Genomic DNA, 21,759 nt, shown 5'->3' with positions numbered 1-21,759 from the left:
GCGTCGATTTGACTTCGACATCAAAATTTACGCCTAGGTGAGTGGAACGTGGTTCACAATCGGTCTTAATTGCATCAATGTGCATTTGTTGAGAATCTTTTGCTTCACTTTTGAAGACACCATTTTGTCACTTCTTCAGACACTTGCTTCTAATGATGGAGAATGCAACGAGAATGCGTTCAAAACACTAAAAACAGCCATGCAATGGCGACCAACAGAAATCAGGTCGGTGTGTCACAACTTTCTAAGCTGTGTAGTGTTGTGATTCGCTGGAATTGCTTTCCGTCTGCACTGGTGATTGGCTTATAAATCGAGCTTCCGTATACTAGCGAGTGACGTGGGATTGGCTGTTATTACACTTCCGGTTACACCGGAGTGAGTGATTCATTGCATACGGAACGCCACTATCAGTCGTCGATGCTAAAGCATATCCACGAGTAAAAAGCGTAAAGACAGTAGCTTTATTTTTGCTATAAAACACCGTGACACTATGAATTCGGTCCTAGGAAAGACGTAGCAGTTTACTTCGTAAAGGCCTGTGCACATGTTTCCTTATGGCGATGGCTTCAACACCATATACCCCCCCCCCCCCCAATCTGGTAAAGAGAACGCCGACGGAGCTAACTTGACAGTAATTCCTACTTGTAGCGAGTTTTTCGTGAAGCTCTGCTATATTGACTATTTTGAGTATCTAGGAGCGAAGAAGTTGTAAAGAGAATAAGAGCCTCAATTAAATCCTTAACAATTCTTTTAAGTGCCGGTGACCAGTATTTACAACCTCGTCACCAACACAAAATGTAAATCAGTAATCACATCATCGAGAGAGGGACGTGGATGAGTTCTGATAGCTCTGATGGAGGTGTCTTTCTTATAAATTGTCCCTGTTGCACAATGACTTTCTAATTAATTAACTTGTTATTTTATAGCACAACAAGGACATTTAGCAGATGCAACGTACAAAACAAATTCTCAGTCTATTGACAAATGCCACACAGAATATTTTTCATCACAGAAGGCTCCACATGTCGACAAGGCACCAGCTGGGTATTTTTGGAGTCTTAAACTTCAGGAGTATGTCCAGAAATGCACGCTTATGAGATGCATGAACTGTATGATAGACATCAGAAGGTGTCCCCAAACGTTAATTCTTACTAAAACACATACAATTCTGTCAAACATGAAGTTCTATGAAAATGACAAAAACATCTTCAATAAATCTCGTATTTTCATTTTATGAATAATTTTTTTATTCAGGTATTCAGTAATTTTCAGTTTAAATTTACCCAAATATTTTATTCAGTAACTCGATATTTTATTCAATATGATCATTTTTTATTACAAACTTTCTACTGTCCAACTGGTCAGCGGAAGCGCAACGTTATGTGGGAGGATGTACTTTCATCCATTGATTATCTGTCTGTTACTGGAGACGGAAAATCGAGACAACAACTTACTTGGGGTTTCACCAGGCCACACTCCTTCTGAACAGACTCGGTATTTGTCCTACGTTCGTTGCTGGATATGAATTTGAATTTGAATTAACGGGAGGAGCACTGTCAAGTTTTAGGTCAGCTGCGTAGTTTCCTTACGAAAATGTACCAATATTGGGATGAAAAACTTATGCGATGAAACGCAGATTTCGGACCAACTGAAGGGACACCAGACATTGTGGACCTCCCTTAGGAATTCCCAAAGACCTTCGAAATTGTGGTTATTACAGATCTTAGGTGTATTTGAACACCTCGCGTGTATGATTTTTCCGATACCAAAGCTTTCCTATTTGAGGTCTGGCGATATAGCTACATGTATAATCACTTCAATATAATGAAGAACCCAGAACTCATTCATTGACAGCATTAAATATTTCCCCTTATACGCGTGACTTACATAGTGACTTTAACCTCACCTGCAATATCTATCACAAAGCTTGGCATCTTATCCATTAACTCCATAAGACTTCCAAGTTCTTTACTGGTCAGCGGGTTGCCCTCCACACACAGTCTTTTAAGTCCTTTTAGGTCAGCAACAACCATTGAAAGTTCGGTCAGATTGTTAAAACTCACATCAAGCTCTCTCAACTTTTTAAGACGTTTTAATGTTGCAGGTAGGTATGAAAAACCGTTGTTGTCCACAAACAGCTGAATCAGATTAACCAGGTCACCAATACTGTTAGCCAGCAGCTCCAGTTTGTTGTGGCTTAATGTCAACTTAGTGAGTTGCTTCAGGCTGCTCATATCGTCTGGTAATTGACGAATACAATTGTGTGAAAGGTCAAGCGCGTTCAGATCACTCAGTTTCAAGACATTCTTGGGAACATCTACCAGTCCCCTCCGTCCAAGATCTAAACTTTTCCGTCCTTTATAGTTTATTTCAACGATATCATCTAACTTGGCCGCTGAAATGTGCAATTCTAAAACTACGAGTCAACAACAATAAAAAGCGGTAAGGTTTATAATAATAATAATAATAATAATAATAATAATAATAATAATAATAATAATAATAATAATAATAATAATAATAATAATAATAATAATAATAATAGTCAAAATAAGCTTTTAAGCTGTTTTACTTGCGTCGCCTCCAGTTCTTCTGGAAAGGGTGGCCATACAAGGACATTGCTTTCTCTGATTAGTCTACGATTACGTCAGTCATGTGAAACTAAAACAGCTGCTGGCTGAGACTGGAAAGACTTCTTGTTGTAAGCGTATGAGAAAACCAACGTTAACAGACATTGCGTACAAAAAAAAAACATCAGTAAAGAAAACAGCACATACTGGAAAATTTAAGAAAAAAAGGACACAAGGGGTGCTTACCATTTGTAGGAAAAATCCGGTTGGTGTAACCGTTGCATAATGGTAAGGGATTTTCAGAATTCGACCGACCAACCGGATGAGATTTCGCTTAACATTTATCTATCAAGCGTTTCGTCCCGCTCTAGCCGGAAATGGCCTGTAAACAGAGGATTCATTCAAATGGCAAGGAATTTTCTGCCGATCCGTTCCGAATGGAAAGAGAAGTACCTCCACATTTTCCGAACGGATTTCCGGAAAATTACTTTACCATTTGACTTCAAACCGAAATTTTCAGGAGTTTTGGGCAAAATGTTACGCACCGAAGAACTCTAAAATGTACTTTAAATTAATTTTGATGAACCAAAACAGTGTGTGAAATTTAGTAGAACAAAAAACACAAAAATGCAAGAACTTGAAGGGAGCATCAGCTTGCGATAAGCTACCTCAAAACATGATGACAAAATGGGGATGTCGTTGATCTGCATGTAACACAATTTCAAACTTTAAAGGTACAAAGCAATGTGTACGAGTTCACTTATGATTACATGAGGTCGTGAAAAACGTACAATTTACATAAATATATGCTCCCGCTTCTCAAATTTTCCATTGGGGCAAACGTTTCGCTCTCAATTTCATCTCGTTGACACTCTTCCTCAACCTCCATGTAGATTTGAAACTTTGGCCTCTCCGTTTTACCAACCTTCTTTCCTCAATACCGTAAATGCTGAGTCGAGAGGGGGGGCGGCGCTAATTCGAACATTTACGGTATCTCGATTTCTGTGACACGGCTGTTTGAATGGCTGTTACAATTTGTGCGTATATTTATGTAAATTTTCCGCTTTGCATGACTTCACGTTCAAAGTACGGCCGGGGGATATCAGTGAAATAGACCCAGACAAACAAAATAAAACTCCTATTGGGAGAAAGCGAAAAACAGCTGAAACTTGGGCACGATTCAGCCTTCTTATCTAACACCGGTTTCGGTTCTTCAGCCTAAAACTTTCATGAATATCGAAAAGATTATTACCCTAACAATTTGCAATTTAACAGAAAAATATGTAGGAACATTTTTAAGATATCTCGATTTATGCTGAGTAGAAACTTTTTCGCAGATCAGCACTTTATTTGAACTGTTTTAAAACAAAAGTATCTTAAAATCAGAGCCACCCATGGAGCTTAATATACATTTAGAACGTTTTGCTATAAGGAAAGACCTTTGAACAGAAAAAGGAAAGTGTAAAGTTTTATTTTGCCTGAGATATGGGTGAAAAATGCAGGAAAAAACCGGAAATCAGTCCCTAAAATTTGATTCACTATTTACTTGAAAACGGTCTTAGATTTTTTTCTAATTTCGCCTGCAAAATGCCTAGATTGAGTAATTAAGTTTAGTTTAAGTTTCGAAAATACCATCACTGATATCTTTGCCTTCACAAATGAAATTTGTGGGGTTAAGATAAACCCGGGAGAAATCTTGGTCTCTTATGACGTCTCATCGCTCTTCACAAATGTACCCGTGGACGAAACAATTGACATCCTGGCACACAAAGCTTTCGAGAACAACTGGTTCAATGACACCTATGGCCTAAACTTGACCAGAACTGATCTTATTGATCTTCTACATGTTGCTATAAAGGGGCAGCTGTTTCAGTTCGATGGGGCCCTTTACGAACAGACCGATGGAGTAGCCATGGGGTCTCCCCTTGGACCCCTTTCGGCTAATGTATTCATGTGCTCTATTGAAGAGTCCCTGAAAAGTCAAAGAAAACTCCCAGATTTTTACTGCCGCTACGTACTAGATGACACTCTGGTCAAGATGCCAGATTTGGCGGCAGCCACAGCATTTCTGGATACCTTGAATCACGCCCATAGCGCCGTAAGTTTCACTATGGAGGTAGAGGAAAATGGGATGCTCCCTTTCCTAGGTTTACAGCTTCTAAATCGCGCACCATGTGTTGAAACAAAGGTTTACGTTAAGCCGACAAACACAGGTCTTCTCCTGCACTATCATAGCCATGTGGACAGCCGCTACAAACAGGATTTGCTCGTCACTATGCTTGATCGCGCGCACCGGCTATCATCATCTTGGACACATTTCTCAAAGGAGTGTGAACGCTTGAGAGGAGTTTTCCGAAAGCTGAGGTATCCGAATCACCTTATTGATTCTGTCATCAACAAGTTTATCACCTCGAGAGTCGCAGCGGACCAGTCTAAACAGCCTACCGATGACGTCATCCGGATAGCTATCCCCTATAAAGATCAGGATGCTGCAGTGTCTGTCAAACGGCAACTTAGAGATCTTAGCAGCAAGGTGGGAAAGACCATTCAACCCGTGTTTACTAGCCGTAAGCTTAATCAAGATCTAAGCCTGCGTGAGCCCAAGCCCAACATTGTAACCCAGCAATGTGTTGTTTATTTATTCAAGTGTGACCTGTGTGATGCAGGTTATGTTGGGTATACAAAGGGCCACCTTCACACGCGCGTTGAGGGACACCGTCAAAAGGCGTCATCAATCTGCAAGCATTACTACAAAGAACATAACACCGCTGTTCCGAACAATTTCTTAGCACGCTTCAATGTAATCAAGAAATGCATGAACAAATTTGACTGCCTTGTTAATGAAATGATCTATATTCAAGAGCTTAAACCAACTTTGAATGTGCAGTCCGATTCTCTTCGTGCTAAAGTATTAAAGTAATTAGCTTGCCGCTATGTTATGTAAATTCGCTTCAACTTAGCCTTTTCACAAACCGCTGTTCAATAATATGAATGATAACTTTATTATTTACAAGAATAAAATCTACTAGATACAGTTTGATTCTATAATAATAATAATAATAATAATAATAACCTTTATTCACCCTCGGCAGTCTTTGTTGCACAAGTACTAGAGGGGCCGAGCACTAAACGTCACAAACAAATAATTTCAAATTGAACAAATGGGTGATTTTGGTGGTAATTGCGGAAAATATAAACGTACAGGGCTCAAAAATAAACTGCAGAGTTAATTCTCTAATCTATCACTCTGTAGGAATCTACAGCTTTACTACAAAATTCAAATGAACATCTTATGAGCTTTCTTAAAGAATAAGACGTCTTTTTACACTATTCCTTAAGCTTTTCACTTTTTGTTTAAAAACAAGTACTGTTTACCAACGATAAATCACCATTCTGTATCAATAACTGCAAAATTTCCGCAATCCACTGAGGTTGTGTTCTCAATCCACGGTTTCTTGCAGTTACAGTTACATATACCTGCAGGTTCAGAGATAGGAATGATTCCGCTCTCTCCCGGAACCCGCCTAATCAGATATCAGAATTTTCAGCATCCATCCACTTGTGCATTAAGATACAATAGAATCCACTTACTCTGTGTCAAACTTACCCATTGCTGACAATAAATTATCCACGTTCAAACCACTCTTTGCTGACACTTCAAAAAAGAGTAGGCCATGGTCCAGTGCGTACGATGCTGCCTCCTAACATGAAATGGAGATATAATTATCAACTAAGATGTTTTTCTTTGTGTTTCAAATAAGTTTTGGCCTGCACCCTCAAATCATACGTTAAGCAATTCGGGAAGTTACAGTGTTATGATAGAATCTTAAGCGTAACAGACTGGTCCTTCAATGTCCTAAACCAAAAACCTAAACTTCTTCTTGGCACAGGGTCACATTTCTGCAGTCCAGGATAGATGCAGCGGCTCCTTTGATTACCGACCTTAAGAACCGATGATGGAGTGTTAATAACGGATAGCAGAAGTAAACAAAAAATAAATAAATAAAAATAAAAACTCAAGGCTAAGTTCTGGGGCCCGTTTCTCGAAAGTCGCGGTAACTTACCGGGCCCGATAAGTGTCTTTGGTGATAAATGTTTCATAACAGAAGTCAATTTTTGTTGGCTTTGATTACTAAATTTTAAAATCTCATAACTCTATAAAAACGTTGGCCAAGTACCATATCTGTAAACGCCATGTAATCGACGGAAAAACATTCAAAAATATACTTATCGGGCCCGGAAAGTTACCGGCATTTTCGAGAAACGGGCCGGCCCGGTAAGTATATTTTTCATTGTTTTTTCGCCGATTACACATTGATTAGAAACATGGTACTTGGCCAGTGTTTTCAAAGAATTATAAGATTTAGTATTCAATTTAGCATTCAAAGCTAACAAAAATTGACTTCTATTAAGAAACATTTATCGCCAAAGACACTTATCGGGCCCGGTAAGTTACCGAGACTTTCGAGAAACGGACCCCAGTTTTTCTTTTCAATTGAGTTCAATAACCACACAAACAGTTCAAAAACCACACATCAGTTCAGTGACAGTGTACCTCAGTTGTAAGAGCAACTATAGAAGAAGTGTTTTACATTTCATTGGGACAAGTAGGAGGAGAGTAGAGGGGGCGAGGTCCATATTTAGGGCAGGCAAAAAGGTACGAATAAACAAAATAGTATCTACATGTATATATTCACAAATAATGGTAACAGGCTTCCATGGACGCATTAAAAAAATCTCTTGTCCAAAATATCCATTGCTTGTCGTTGTAATCATGTTTAGCATCAGCTGCCTAATAATGTAGCTATTTCCTGGACCTCGCTGCTCTTCCTGCTTTTCTGTCTTGCTTGTGCGTCAGACCAATGGAGGGACAACTGAACAAACCCGAAGCGCAAACGAACGAACAGATAGGCGAATGACCGAGTTAACAATCAAACGATCCACCAATCGCTCGTCGGCGAAAACGAACGAACGAGAAACCGAGTGGACGAACCCTCAAAAGTAGATGAACAGCTGAACGACCGAGTGGACAGCTCTTTTTTTTTTGCAGGATTCATAAGCGTTTATACGGATTGATTTTGCGATATTCTAATGCAGACTTAAAAGCGCTTAACTTTTCGGAACGAATGAGAAGCGATGTAGCTTTAGTTCTAATTACTTTAATATTAAGGACAGTGCCTACTATTGTTACTGCGCATACGTTCTGCGCATCGCGAGATACTAAGGTTTCCTATGGGTGGTTCCTACTAATACAGGAATATTTTTGCGCGGTTTAAAACTGTGCGGAAAAAGCAGAACTTACCAAATGCTCTTGGTATCTCAAAAGAAAATTGGGGGTAACCATGCATTTTTCAGAGAAAATTAAGCTTCAATTTAGGAAAAAATCCCATACATTGCTTTATATTTTGGCGCTTTTTAGAGATATTGTTGCGTAATTATCTCTGAAAAATGCGTGGTTACCCCAATTTTCGTTTTGGATTCCAATAGGCCTTGCTAAGATATGCTTTTCCCGCATAGTCATAGGCCGCATAAAAATACTTCGGTATTAGTAGGCACCGTCCTTAAGTAAATATTGAAAAAATTACGCATGTATTTTAGTGAGCTCACCAAAAAGAGAATTAAAAAACAGCATAGGTTGACAAAAGGCAAAACAAAGCTCCGTCTGCCCAGAAGGTCTGTCATTCTCGTCAGGGGCACAGTGAACAGACCCGGTCGAGAGTTCAAGAAACGCCAAACAACGAAAAACACGAAGGAATATGTAAGCGTTACGGCGAGGGAGAAAATTTTAAAAAAGTTCAGGGCGAATCTCTCTACCACACGTTTCAAACTGCGGCACCACAGCTGACCCTACGTGCCTGAACTGACAATTATCATTCTATACAGTTTCAGATTTCAATACATTGGTAAAACTAATGATTATTTTGTACCTGAATAGCCCGAAGTATTCTGGTCGCCAATTTTTCTTTTAAGAATCAGAACGAAGAGAACGCGTTTGCGTTTGGGGCCGCAATGCCGATTTATACACCTACCACTGAAAAACCACGACGAATGAATCGAATGCCGGCTACAGTATATACGCAGTTTCAGAAACAATAATAATAGTAATACGGGATGGTGTGATAGAAGTGCAACCGTGTCAGACTGTGCCAGAAATAATTTTTTTTTAGATGAAGGGTTGCCATTTGTTATTAAAGGCAGTGATAGTGTTGTTTTTGGTGGCTATAAATTGTTCCGTGAGGGCTTTCTCATGCAGTTGTATTTTATAGACCTCGAAGTCTAAGGATTTCTCGTTTAAGAAGCACTTATATATGAAATATTTTGCAACGAGTAGAGCGAGATTTGTTAAATCTTTACACTTGCAAGAGCGAAAATAACCATACAGGATTGACTTGTTTGATAGATTGAGATTTACATTTGTCATTGTAAACCTCCATGCGCGAAAGGATCTCCAAAAATGTTGGACAAAGGGACAGTCAACAAGCATATGCTGTAAAGTATGTGTGTCAAGATTGCATAGGTAGCACGTGTTGCTGGTAGACATTTTAGCTTTCATAAGTTTATCCTTGGTGTAGACGATGTTATGATTTATCTTAAATTGAAACAGTGCTAGTTTGACTTCCTTTGTCGTGTCAAAGGGGCATCGGTAAAGTTTTGGGAGCTCCGAGGCTCTGACACCTTGGCTTAACATTCATATCTGCGTATTGGGAGGTACGAATTTGTTTTTGACAAAAATTTTATGTAGCGATGCGTTTGTGATGCTTTTGAGGCTATCGTGCCAGTAGAGGTTGGAGTTCTGCTTTTGCGTTCCGGTCAATAGAAGTCTAGTCCTGAGTGGGGCCAAGGCATGAGTTAAACCATAATAATCGATAAAAGTAGTCTTTACATTATCTTTTCGTTTGAATGCATCGAAAGCTAAAAAGCGGTTTTGATCATCTAAGAGGTCCACCAGTTTTGTAACGCCTTTGCAATGCCAAGGTTGGTAATAAACTGTTTTTCCATTCACTTTAATGTTAGAGTTATTCCAGATATTATTTCATTTAACGTTGTTATATCTTTGGGTACTATGATATGCCTGATTTCTTTCCAGTATTGCAAAATGTTTAGATAAAAGGGTGGTAACTCATTTAGTGGAAGTTCTTCGAATTTGTAGTTACAAGACAATAAAAACTTAAGACCTCCGAGGTGTTTAGTTAAGTAATTTGGGATAATTTTCCACGGTGCTTTATTTTCGTCGAAAACTCTTGTCGCCCAAGTCGCTTTGAGCGATTTGCTCATAAAGAGAAAGGCAACCATCTTTAACCCACCATCTTCTTTCTCACCAATAATGGTCGATTTTTTTATCTTGTGGGGTTTTCCATCCCTTAGAAAATCAAAAGTAATAGCGTCCACCTTTTTCGCAAAACCGTCTGGTAAAGGCAGGACGGAAGCATTGAAAATAAGCTTGGATAACCCTAGGGTCTTTATAATATTTACCTTTCCCAAAAGTGTGAGCTTTCTTCTTTTCCAGGAGTTTAGAGTAGTTTGTAATTCGTTTAATTTGTGTTCAAAATTAAGCTTGTCAGAGAGGGCTTGGTCATAAGAGAAATAGATTCCTAGCGCTTGTATGGAATCATTTGGCCATCGAAACCCGAACGGGGTGTCGCTGCGGTCGGCCCAACTGCCGAGCCACATGGCTTCCGTCTTCGTTTTATTTAGCTCTAACCCTGAGCATTTTTTGAAGAGTTCTAGAAGTTGAAGTAAAGAGTGGACTGAAGTTTCATCTCTTAGAAACAAGGTAGTGTCGTCAGCGTATAAAGTAATTTTAACTTCTTCAACGCCAACTTTAATTCCTTTAATATTGCCATTTGCCAAGATGGCTAAATTTAGAAGTTCTCTTCCAAGGACAAAAAGCAAACTTGATAACGGACAGCCTTGTCGTCCACCACGATTTAACTTAAAAAAAGGTGAAGCGAAGCCATCGTTGATAACACAGCTTGATATATCAGCGTACAGGATTCGAACCCATCTTTTTAAAATCTTCTTTGAAATTGAAAACATTTAGTACTTTTGCAAGGTAGTCCCATTCGATTGAGTCGAACGCCTTTGTCAGTGAAATCAACGAAGATTGCGACACTGGGGAGTTTATTTAATTTTGCAAAGGCCATAACGTCTTCGATCAATCTGATTTTTTCTCCTGTATATCTTTTTTTAACATAACCACCTTGGTTCTCACGAATTATATTAAGGAGGACTTTTTCCAGTCTTTTTGTAAGGGCCTTGGAAGCAATTTTGTAGTCGGTGTTAAGAAGGGAGATTGGAAGTAAATTGTTGAGTCTATCAGAAGGCTTGCCTTTCTTTGGGAGTAAGGTAATGATGCCTCTCTTTTGACTGATCGATGATGCACCCTTGTCAAAGGCATAATTAATGCTTGAAAGAACATCATCAGCGATGTCTTTCCCAAAAAAGTTATAGAATTCTGGGGTGAAACCATCTGAACCCGGGGATTTACGATTTTCCATATCAGCGAGGGCCTTGCTGCATTCTTCTTTCGAGATGCGACCTTCACACAGATTTGCATTATCCTCACAAAGCGGAGAGATAAGATCATATTTGAAAAGACGTCATAGGCTGGATTATCGATGTCATCATTGTTTGATAAATAAAGAGTTTTAAAAAAGTTTGCCTGTTCCTTGAGGATAGACTCTGGGTCATCTACCTCCAGGCCGTTCTCCAGTTTAAGTTTCGAAATTCTTTTTTTCTCAGCATGTCTTTTTTCTAAATTTAAAAAACACCTTGTATTTTTTCCCCTTGTATGGTGTGTACGTCAATTCACATTTCTGACACAGTTTGACAAGGCTTGTAGATGTCAAAAAGTAATCGAGTATTTTTCTTTCCTTTTTTTTTTGATGGACAGGATGTAAGTTATTTTAATATTGTAAGCATGGTAAGTATTGTTAACGATGTAGATATAGTTATTGTGTTTAGTATTGTGAGTATTGTAAGAAATGTTAGTAGCGTTCAGTATTGTAAATGTGCTGTCATGTAAGGCAAATAAAAATTGTTATCATAAAAAAAAAAAATGAAAAAAAAAATATATACGCAGTTTCATAAGACTGCTAAATGTTTTAAGTCAACTGTGTACCTTCTCTTGTCTCTACCTTTTGGAGAAGAAATGTACCCGATTGACAAACTGCCGGTTGGTTCTTTGCTTTATGTTCAAAACCGTAAACGATCTTTCCTTTTGCGTTCTGTCAAGACGATCGACCGATCGCCATGTTGTTCGCACCAGGCCACAACCGTGCAGCATTTCTCGGTGAAAAACATGGCGGCGAAGCTTCGCACTGCTCGAGCTGTGAAGCGTTGTGATAGATTCATAACAACAGGAAATCGCTTTTATAAAAAGCAGTGGAAAGGTAAAAAGTAAGTGACCAATTGGCGGGGGGCTTTGACTTTTATTTTTATCGATTTGGCTGAAAATCAAAGTTATTGTTTGTAAAATGATCGCGGCATGAAATAGTTAATCGCCCGCTGGCGACAGAGTAGTTGTGAAATTCTGATTGCCAGTGCAAAATTTTTAGTCGTATTGGTGACCAGGAAAGCGCAATTTCGGACCCTGAATCTCGTTTTCTGTCTTAAGCTGACTTCACAGTTATTGTCTTGTGCAATGTAATGTTATTTGAATTTTATTACACTGTAAATAAAGAAATAATATATATATATAAGATACCACCTCATCAACAAGCAGTATGGAACTCTATGTCACAAGGACCTAACACCAACGTGATGTCTATCCGTAATCAACCAGTACAGTTGCCCAAAAGGATTCCTAGTCAAGTATATATGACGAACATGTGTTAGCAAAATGTGCCACAGGAACACCATGAACACACCGGCTTGTTTGTTTATTTTCTGTATACTGACACATTTATGTCCAAGTTAACATGTGAAACTGAGCAGTGAGTTCTTTTCAAGAATTTCAAGGCATTACTGGTCTCAGTTCACATGGAGTAGATGCCGCCCTTTCATCTTCTGCAGACTTGAGTACTGGACAGGACAGAATTCGTTTAGAAAATTGGAGACCAATATATATATATGCGTTATTGACCAAACGTGTGGTCAAGATGGCTGGATATTGGCTAAGTTCTTTTTTTGCGTTTTTATGGACCGAGACGAAGTCGAGGTCCATAAAAACGCAAAAAAAGAACGAGGCCAATATCCAGCCGTCTTGACCGAACAAGCTTGGTCAATAAAGGATTTATTATATGGCTTTACCATCAAGTTAAAACTACAATAACAAAACAAAACACGGCATGAAACTGCTCTATCGGAAAGAAATTCTTCATAGCCGGCCGGTGCAACATTTATTTTCAGTGCACTTTTGGATTAGCATGTAATCGTGGAAAACAAGGAATCCTAAATTATCTTAGGGCTCTAACTTTATAATGGCTTAAAGGGAGTGTACAATTATCGAGAACGAAAAATTTAGATTTTCGCAAGAGCGGGAAGATTTGAATAGAATCCGGCAAACTCGCCATTTTCATGCAGGCGATCGCGCGGTGGCGTAAATAAAAAATTTCTTTTACACAGTTTTCGGCTTCCAATTATTAATTCTTGAATGAAACAATAGATTTTGAGATTATATGCAAAAAGAAGCTGAAAAAAAGAGTGGGTAAATTAGAAAACTGGCCGAAACTTTGATAAGATTTTGTTGTTTACAACAAGCAAGACGCGGCTGAATTAAAAACGTGACGGCTTCTTTGGCGAACTTAAAAAAAATACTTTTCTGAACTGCTCTAAACATTAACCGCAACTTCCACTACGCTATGATTTAAATACAGTCATTGCAAACCTAGAGAATTTATCAATTTGGCACTCGACTTGAGACAATAAGTTTTTCAAAATCAATTCTACCTAAACTACTACACGCAGAGCAACTCACTGATTCAACTCACATTCATTGTAGCTGAAACGAAGTTTTCACTACACCAGGACGATTCCATTCTCTTTCCTTTCCTTTAGGTAAATGTTGAGAGTTAACCGAACTTTTTAGAGAGCGTTTTCCCCCCAAACAACGAGAAAATCGAAGAAACCCCGCATTGTTGTTGGGATTAAACTTTCGATGCCAAGCGAACGGGCAACGGGTAATCCCGAGCGGGCAAGATAGCTCCATCTTGCCCGCTCGGGTAGCCAATCACAGCGCAGGATTTGACCCATCTTGCCCGCTCGCGGAGCCAGCCATATAATAACACTGATTAATGTAGACGCGAACATTGCGTCTAAAGAAATTTCAACTAGGGTTATTAAAGTCCTCCCACAAATAATTCACTGTACCCAGACGGGTTATGTTAAGGGCAGGTTCATTAGCTAACCAGCAAGATTTAGATGTGGTGGATTATACAAAGAAGCAAAACTGACCTGGTATGCTGTTTTTTATTGACTTTGAGAAGGTCTTTGACAGTATCGATTGGGAATTCATGTTTCAATGCTTAGACGTGTTTGGTTTCGGACCTAGTTTTAAAGGATGGGTTGAAACATTCTACAGAAATATATCTAGCTGTGTGATAAACAATGGAATGTGTGCATCTCACTTTGAGGAGTCAGACAAGATGACCCACTGTCGCCATATTTCTTTATCATTGTAGCTGAAATTTTAGCAATTTCGATTCTTAGTAGAACAGATATCCAAAGAATTAAAATAGGGCGAGAGGAATTTTTGCTTTCGAAGATGACTTATGTGTTCTCAGTTCTTTCAACTCCGCAAGATTTTATAAAGCAGCTCAACACTATTAGTTATAAAATATTTGAGATAGTACCCGCGCTCTCAATGGTCGATAGGTGTGTTTAGATGAGAGTATGCAAACACGGTTGTGACGTCACGCTTTCTGTGACTCCCGGCACAATTGATTCTAGTACGAGAACGAGTACGACTACGAGTTTCTCCAATAAACAAAGAGTGCGCGCGCGTGAACCAGTGTCATTTTGGCGGGAAAACGTGATAGCTGTCTACGAGTTTTTGTAAGAATCTCGTAGTGGCGAAAACGAGTCCTCGAAACATAGGTGAGCTCATCTTTTTGGAAACACGAAAGGGCTTAACTATCATCATTCAAACCAACTGCGTCAAGTTCGTCGTTCGTAAAGAGTGAAATAAAACGTTTTGTGATATATCTGGTCTTAGTACTTCGCTACAATCTTGAAGTCAAATCTCGTAGTCGTACTCGCACTCGTACTAGAATCGAAAGGTCTCTATTTGAAAACATTCAAAGCTTTCGGAAGACTCGCAAAGTAATTTCAAGCACAACTGTTAAGGAATTGGAGAAAAATTTCCCAAAATTGTGATCGGGGTTTGCCTATTTCCTCCCCCCCCGAGCCCGAGGGAAAAAAAAGCGAACGAAAGAAGAACCACAGCGCTTTGCCTGCCTCGCTAGACGACCTCGTCGAGGGAGCTCAAGTGAAGACGACAAAATATGCAACAAATACGCAGTAAACGTTTTTCAAGGTAATTTTTGCATCTGAGTACAAACATAACATTCTCTAAAGGACATTCTTTATTCAAAAAATGTACTCGAAAACGAACACAAAACTATATGCTACAGACTATAAATGTTTCAAATCAAACTTGGTACGGCCGGTTACCGTGTTTTGGTTGTCAAATTTGTATAAAATGTATTTTCTCTGAGACTTTCTCAGCGTAATAATCTACTGTTACGATTACTATTACCAGCAACAACTTCACAGTCTGGATCCGCTGCTTGTGCTATGATTCCTAAACAGTAAAACTTCACAAGGCACGATGGGCGATTCTACTTCCCAGCCATCTCAGGCTGCCACATCGGGCAAGTTCACGTATAAACTTTCAAGAGCAACCATGCATAGTGACATTCATTTTCAGCTTAAATTAACTCCTCATCTTGAAGTTCTTTCCTTACAGAATCGTATATTTTGAACATTTCTTCTAGTTTTCACCGAATGTTCGGGTTTTTTCTGTAAGATTTACGAGAATTCAAAGCTGAAATCTCCGTCATCCACACGGAGCTCGCTGACGCTTGCCACAAATTTCAACTTGGTTTTGACTTTTATATCGCAAATTTTGATTGGTTCATGTGTTGTCAGATGGGCGTTTTCATTGGCTAGTGGCAAATTTGATTGTCCAGAGCGTGTACTGAGAACATCTATTTCAATCAAGAAATAAATAAACAGAATTACCCTTCATTTGTCGAATTATCTTTTTAGAAATATTTCATAAAAGCAACAGAGGACTTTTTTCCCGTGTTTACATAGCTTCATGTAAACAATCGGGGAGTTGGGAGAGTTCTCGAATTCTCCCAACCCTCCTCGTGTTTAGATGAGGCTATCTAAACACGGAAAAGTCCTCTATTCCTTAAATATAACTTTCTATGAAAGGGGCCAGACAAAATAGCGCGAGCTGCAACAATTAATGATATCAAATTTGGTTAGGGTTAAGGGTCAATCAAATCGTTAAGACTAGCTTGGATTAGTAGGATCTTTAATTTTCTGAGGATTCTGCACCATGGAAAGTCTATATTAATTACCTGCTAGTGAATTATGGCGTAATTTTATGTATTCAAATCATGCAACTATGATATTAAAGATTACAACATTCTTTCTACCTTTTACAACGAATTTCTCCAATGGTGGGCTGACTTTAGAAATACAAGGTTCATGGTTCATTGTTCATTTATTTCACACTATTTACACAACATTAACATAGAAAGAAAAGTATTACAACAGATGATTACAAGATAAAAATAAATACAGTACAAATAATAAAATGTGTGTGGTGGTCAAACTAGCAAAGGCTTTCTAGTTGACCACCACCCACCTACTTTTAAGTAAACAAAGAAATGACACTGAGCTTTATTGAGATATTAGAAAATGTAGGAAATGTTTGTAGAGCCTAGGATTAATGTACAAGAGAGAATTACATTTGTGTAAATTAAAGGGCCCTAGCCAGCCACACCTTTGTTTTTGTTTATGTGCGAGAATTTGGCTATTATATTTTATTCGGAGCATGTCGAAATGAACGAAATCACTGTGAAACTACAAAGAATAATGAAACATATTTTCAGGAACACAACTTACAGTAAAGCAATAAGATTTCTCTTCACCATGCAATATCAATTATTTCGATGGCATCGAAAATGGCGGAGGCTGACTAGGGTCCTTTAAGGTATGTTAGAGATATACTGAACCGAGCAAGAAATCTAAACGGGACAAGCTTAATAAAAGAAGAACAAAAAAAAACTAAATAAATAAATAAAAACACAAAAAAACAACATACAAGCAAACAACCAACAACAACAACAAACAAAAAGAAAGGAAAAGGACAACACATCATCAGCAGCAACAACTGCAGCGACAACAAAGATCAAAATATAACCAGACAATTATTATTATTATTATTATTATTATTATTATTATTATTATTATTATTTTTAAGTCTATTATTATTATTATTAGATACCGTGTAGCATGAAAATTTTGCGGGTTCTAATTTTTGCAGATTTTGCGGATTGACCCCGATCCGCAAAAATTAGTTCCCGTAAAAATAAACACCGGCAAAGTAAAACGCCGCAAATATTAACTCCCTTCAGTCAAATTAAAAACTTCACTTTAATAGATCTGCGCCACTGGGGCGATGTACATTGGACTTAAACAGACCAACCATGCTCTAGTGGCGTTTCTGCGGCGGCCTGCACAGAAGTTATTTCAACTCTTGAAACTTCAACTGAAAAGAGTGTTATTATCATTGGCTGAGTCTGCCTCATTGCGTTTCAGTAGGGCAAAGTTTTGCACTTTAGCAGGCCGCTCCCAGTTAGGTCTCAAAGTTGTATACTTGCTACATCTTTCATTCGAATGCCTAGAAAGGTTTCAGCTACGGTAATTCAAACATTCATACTGCTTTCTTGTAAAATAATATAGTGTTTGGTTGTGCATAGTAGGCCAGCTAGGCTTTTTGTTTTGTCTTGTTGTTGTTCAGTCTCTTTACGCAGTAAGGTATTACAGTGGTATGTCTCCAATATGTAAGTAGAGTGAACTGTGACTCAACATACCGTACAATAAAAGTTTAAAATATTAAGGTTTCTTCCACTTAAATGCTCTGCTTCTTGAACAGAGCATCGCAAAAATTAGTTCCCAGCAAAAATTTTAGTTATCTCGAACCGCAAATATTTGTTCCCGCAAACCACAAAAACTCACCAATCCGCAAAATAAAACTCCCGCAAAATTTTCTTGCTACACGGTAGTTACATTCTGTTATATTTGATCATTAAACAGAACATATATTATTTGATTGACAAGACATCAGGTGGGCCTTGTAAAGTTTCTTAAACCTGTTAAATTTTTTTTTTCAATGCCATGGGGACAGTTTCCCATATGACAGAAGCAGAGTACCTTTTCTACTAGCCCTCTTATATTTGAAAGTATAATCTGGAACAATAAGCTAATTAAAATAGATGGTAAGAGTATATACTACGACAATTATGTTAATGCTGCAATCATTTTTACCAACCAGATGCAATTTAACACGGACAACCTTGATTCATATAATATTGCTTTTTAACTTGGGGAGGTATTCAATGCGCTATTCTAGCCCACTTAAAAGGTTTGGCTGAAAACAAAAATGAAATAAATTCCTTAAAATTTCATTATCAAAATAAAATATTTGACCTGGTAAAAGTAAACAATTTTATGAAGTGCAAATTTCTAAAAAGGTAATGGTATCGAGGGGCTTTATCAAATTGACAGAGGAGTTTGGATTGGATGATGTACTGTAACCGTATTAAAGGTTTTTCTTTATTTGAAATCTGTTGCGTATGAGACTTTTGTTAGAAGTTTTCCATTTAAACTGTTAGATGATATTACATACACTAATAGGCGTCCAGCTAAAATAGGTTATGTTCCACACGATACTTGTACATTTTGCGAACTCGAACCAGAAACGGTGTACCACTTATTTGATCAATTTTCGGTTTTGGAAAAACTTTGAAAATTTCTGGTTTGTGCATGTACTTTCAGGCCAACGTGGGAAATTAACACTAAAAGACGTTTTCATTGGGAAATTAGAAAAAAGTGAATTGCTGAATTATTTCTTAATCCTTGTAAAATTGCACATTTTGTTTTTTTCCGGAAACACTCAAAAAGTTCAGATTTTGATGTATTTAAAAATCTAATTGACCTAAAATAAAGAACTGAGAAATACATAGCTGTAAGAAACAATACGGAGAAAGTATTTTAGGCTAGATGGCAATTGTATATGATAAAGGAACAAAAAAAGCCATTACTGGTCTTTATATTGTCTGTTGATGGGCCTGTGCAAGCTACCCATGAATTGCGGCGTGTAGCGTAAGAATAAGCGAGAGTACAGTGTGTTTAAGTATTGAGGAGGAGATTTTTTCAGGGGAGTGGCAAGGGAGATAGACTAAAGTGAAAACTGACATGAACCCCTGAGTTGGGAAACCCCCATAAACCATTTCGGCTGTAATAAGAAAACCTCACATGGTCAGTACATTAATTAAAGTTGTTGTGTTGTCTATGACTAGGGGTTTATTTTCCAGCCTATTCAATGCTTTACTGACCCAAACCGACCCATCCTGTTGTAGACAAGACTAACGAGCAATTGTTTTGTTCATTAAACTGATTGTTTTGTCACATAATTATTGGCCGCTGACACCACAGTGGTCGCATAGGACCCTCTGTAAAAGATCCCCCTAGAGGAAAACAACATCTTCAGGTGAACAGAAGGTCTGTGACATCTGAGAAACATGTTTTCGAATTTATCCTTGTTAGTGTGGACAATGGCAACAAGAAATTACCTTGTAATTTACCACTCTTTGACTCGAAAGATCTGCTTTGTTTCCTACCAGTGCTACAACGATATCTGGATTGTCCTTTGTCTGAAGAACTTTAACGCAAGACTTTGCTGTACCAAGTGTATCTTGTGTTATGTCGTACACCACAATTGCAGCATCTACGTCACTGACGTACAGCTCTACAAAATGCCGAACCCGTTCGCGACCAGGAAAATCCCAAATTAGTAGTTCATCATCCAGAGGTACTCTTTTCCTGTTAAGCGTAACTAAAGATAGAAGAAAAACGTTCTAACTATGAAGAGTGATTCATATTTGCATAAATTCTTTTTTTCCTAGACAGACAGATAAATAATAGCAAACTCCTCACCTCCTGTAGTGGGTATATGTGGTTTCCATGAACCATTGACAAGTCTGTGAACCAAACACGACATGCCTGCAGCATGAGCACCTGTTTTACAAAACAAAATTAACAAGAACACCATGAGCATGACCCTTAATTGCTCCGCAAAGACAATGAAGTGAAAAACTGAGTTCAGAAACCCTGAAAGATGTACGGTTTAGTCTTCTTGTTACCATCTCTAATTAAACTCATTTTAAAGTGGTATCACTGTATCATTAAAAACTGTATCATTGTGTAACGCAATTCCAGGGATTTGACTGATTAGCGGCCATAGTACAGTATATGAGACGATTATAGCCAACTCGGCGTGTATATCCAACGCACGCTTGTGGAATAACAGTTAAAAATATTCTTCAAGATGGTTGACCTTTTATGACAAGAAAACTAAAGGATGATCATTGTTTTTATGGAGAATTTAGTGGATGAGTGTAAAACAAAAGCAACCATTATTTGGCACTTTGATTTTCTATCACCTTGAAACTGCAACAAAAGCTACATGTAAATACGACTTTACAAAATTTAAAAATCGCTAACAAATGAATTTTTCAAAACAATTTTTAATTAACACAGCAGCTTGTCAGTTACAGAGGCATTACTTCAACAAGCTTCTTATCCTATCTTCTTATCACCTTTAACTGAAATTTCTACCAAGCAATTCACTAAGCAGTAAGAACCAACAGCTTCCATTTTTTGTTTTCCTGTTTGTTTGGTTTGGTTTTTGTTTTTACTGAAAGTGAATAACGAAAACCGTTAAATGTACTTTACTCGAACAATGGCCCAGCATTAAATAAATCCGAAGTAAAGTGGGGGTACCTTTGTACACGTCTCAACACCTTTTAAAGATGGTGTCTTGGTTATCCCAATCTACTCAGAGGTTGCAAACTCAGAAAAAGAAACAACCTTTTTGGGCTGTTTATAAGTCAAAAGTTTAATGCGAGCAAAATTTTTATGTCTCTTCTCAAATTTTCTGTCCAGTAAATTCTGTCCATGAGGTTCAACAGAGGTGTGTTCAAGTAAAATCCATGCCCCTAACCATAAAATTAATAAATAAATCACTTAATTTAAGTGTAACCAGAAGTGGGTCCTCATCGAGTATACACATTGTTTATGACCAACACTTCCAAACTTTTTAAGGGTCTAGAAAGCGTATTTGCATATATCCACTGACGCCTTTTTTCTTTGTGGAATGTAAATAACTGCTGAATTTTATCTTCCTAATAACTGACTACTAAACTCACCGACAACTACCACGTCAAAGTACACCATACTACTTCAAGTTTGTCCCGACGTTTCACTGTTCCTGAATAGCCGTTGAAAGTCACTAAAAAATAAATGACATTCTTTCTCGACAAAATGCAACAGTAGATGATGCATCATCTAAAAATACAAATAGAACAATAAAAGAATAATAAAACATATCGGATACATTAAGAAATTATTTCAATTCCCACAAAATTGTCTTACTCTTTAAGGAATTAAATTAAATCCTGTGTCACAGTAAATGACTCTTTTTGGAGTTATAACAACTCCAATACAAATAAACCCTACCATCGGGTCAATTAACTTAACGCAGAGAAGGAACTTAACTGCACTTAAAGGGATATTTTTATTAACTCTAAATTCAAAATAACTTCATCCCAACCTAAGCCGGACTTTAATTCAAATCTACCAAAAGCTTTGACCTGACAATTTATTTCTCACAGAAAATACCTACTTATACATGGAAATGTATAATTATTGATTATAAGGGTATTATTTAATTTTCCATAAAAAAATGGCAGATTAAAGACCCCCTCCCCCCACCCCGCATTTTGCTCAAAATCAAGGTATGGCTTATCTATCAGAATAAAAAGAAAAAAATTCCGTTAATTTCTCAAATTAAATCACTCCCTTAAACCGAAATGAGGAGACCGTTTTAACTATTCAATGATGAGCTAATGATGATAATGGCCCTACTATTTATATTTAAAGGTTCTTTGTT

At 37.8% G+C, this 21,759-nt stretch overlaps 2 protein-coding genes across 10 annotated transcripts in view; one reads left to right on the top strand and one right to left on the bottom strand.

The window, feature by feature from the left end:
• LOC146481049 (uncharacterized) overlaps positions 1 to 21,759 on the bottom strand; it is a 418,045-nt gene that overhangs the window by 225,491 nt on the left and 170,795 nt on the right. For 7 of the 9 annotated variants that reach the window (XR_014864519.1, XR_014864520.1, XR_014864518.1 and 4 more), the window contains exons 2-6: positions 21,017 to 21,155; positions 19,746 to 19,826; positions 19,382 to 19,644; positions 6,178 to 6,271; positions 1,907 to 2,416 (exon numbers count right to left, since the gene is read on the bottom strand). The exons of the other annotated variants lie outside the window; for them this stretch is intronic. Coding sequence is in view for 4 of the 7 variants with exons in the window: in XM_085108736.1 (XP_084964862.1) it covers positions 1,907 to 2,416; positions 6,178 to 6,271; positions 19,382 to 19,644; positions 19,746 to 19,826; positions 21,017 to 21,044 (976 nt within the window). In the remaining 3 variants the exon portion in view is untranslated. The remainder of the gene's footprint in view (positions 1 to 1,906; positions 2,417 to 6,177; positions 6,272 to 19,381; positions 19,645 to 19,745; positions 19,827 to 21,016; positions 21,156 to 21,759) is intronic. 9 annotated transcript variants of the gene reach the window in all.
• Positions 4,672 to 5,490, top strand: LOC146481055 (uncharacterized). Its single transcript, XM_085108974.1, has one exon. The coding sequence runs from the start codon at positions 4,681 to 4,683 to the stop codon at positions 5,488 to 5,490; it is 810 nt and encodes a 269-aa protein (XP_084965100.1). The 5' UTR covers positions 4,672 to 4,680.

The sequence above is a fragment of the Pavona decussata genome, unplaced genomic scaffold (genome assembly GCF_977016875.1).
Source record: "Pavona decussata unplaced genomic scaffold, jaPavDecu1.1 SCAFFOLD_51, whole genome shotgun sequence".
Taxonomy (NCBI): Eukaryota; Metazoa; Cnidaria; class Anthozoa; order Scleractinia; family Agariciidae; genus Pavona; species Pavona decussata.
Note: the sequence above shows the minus strand (reverse complement) of the source record. Positions and strands in the feature narration are given on the sequence as shown.

Coding starts and splice junctions, on each gene's coding strand:
- LOC146481055 (XM_085108974.1), top strand. CDS start 4,681: ATGGAGGTAGAGGAAAATGGGATGCTCCCTTTCCTAGGTTTACAGCTT.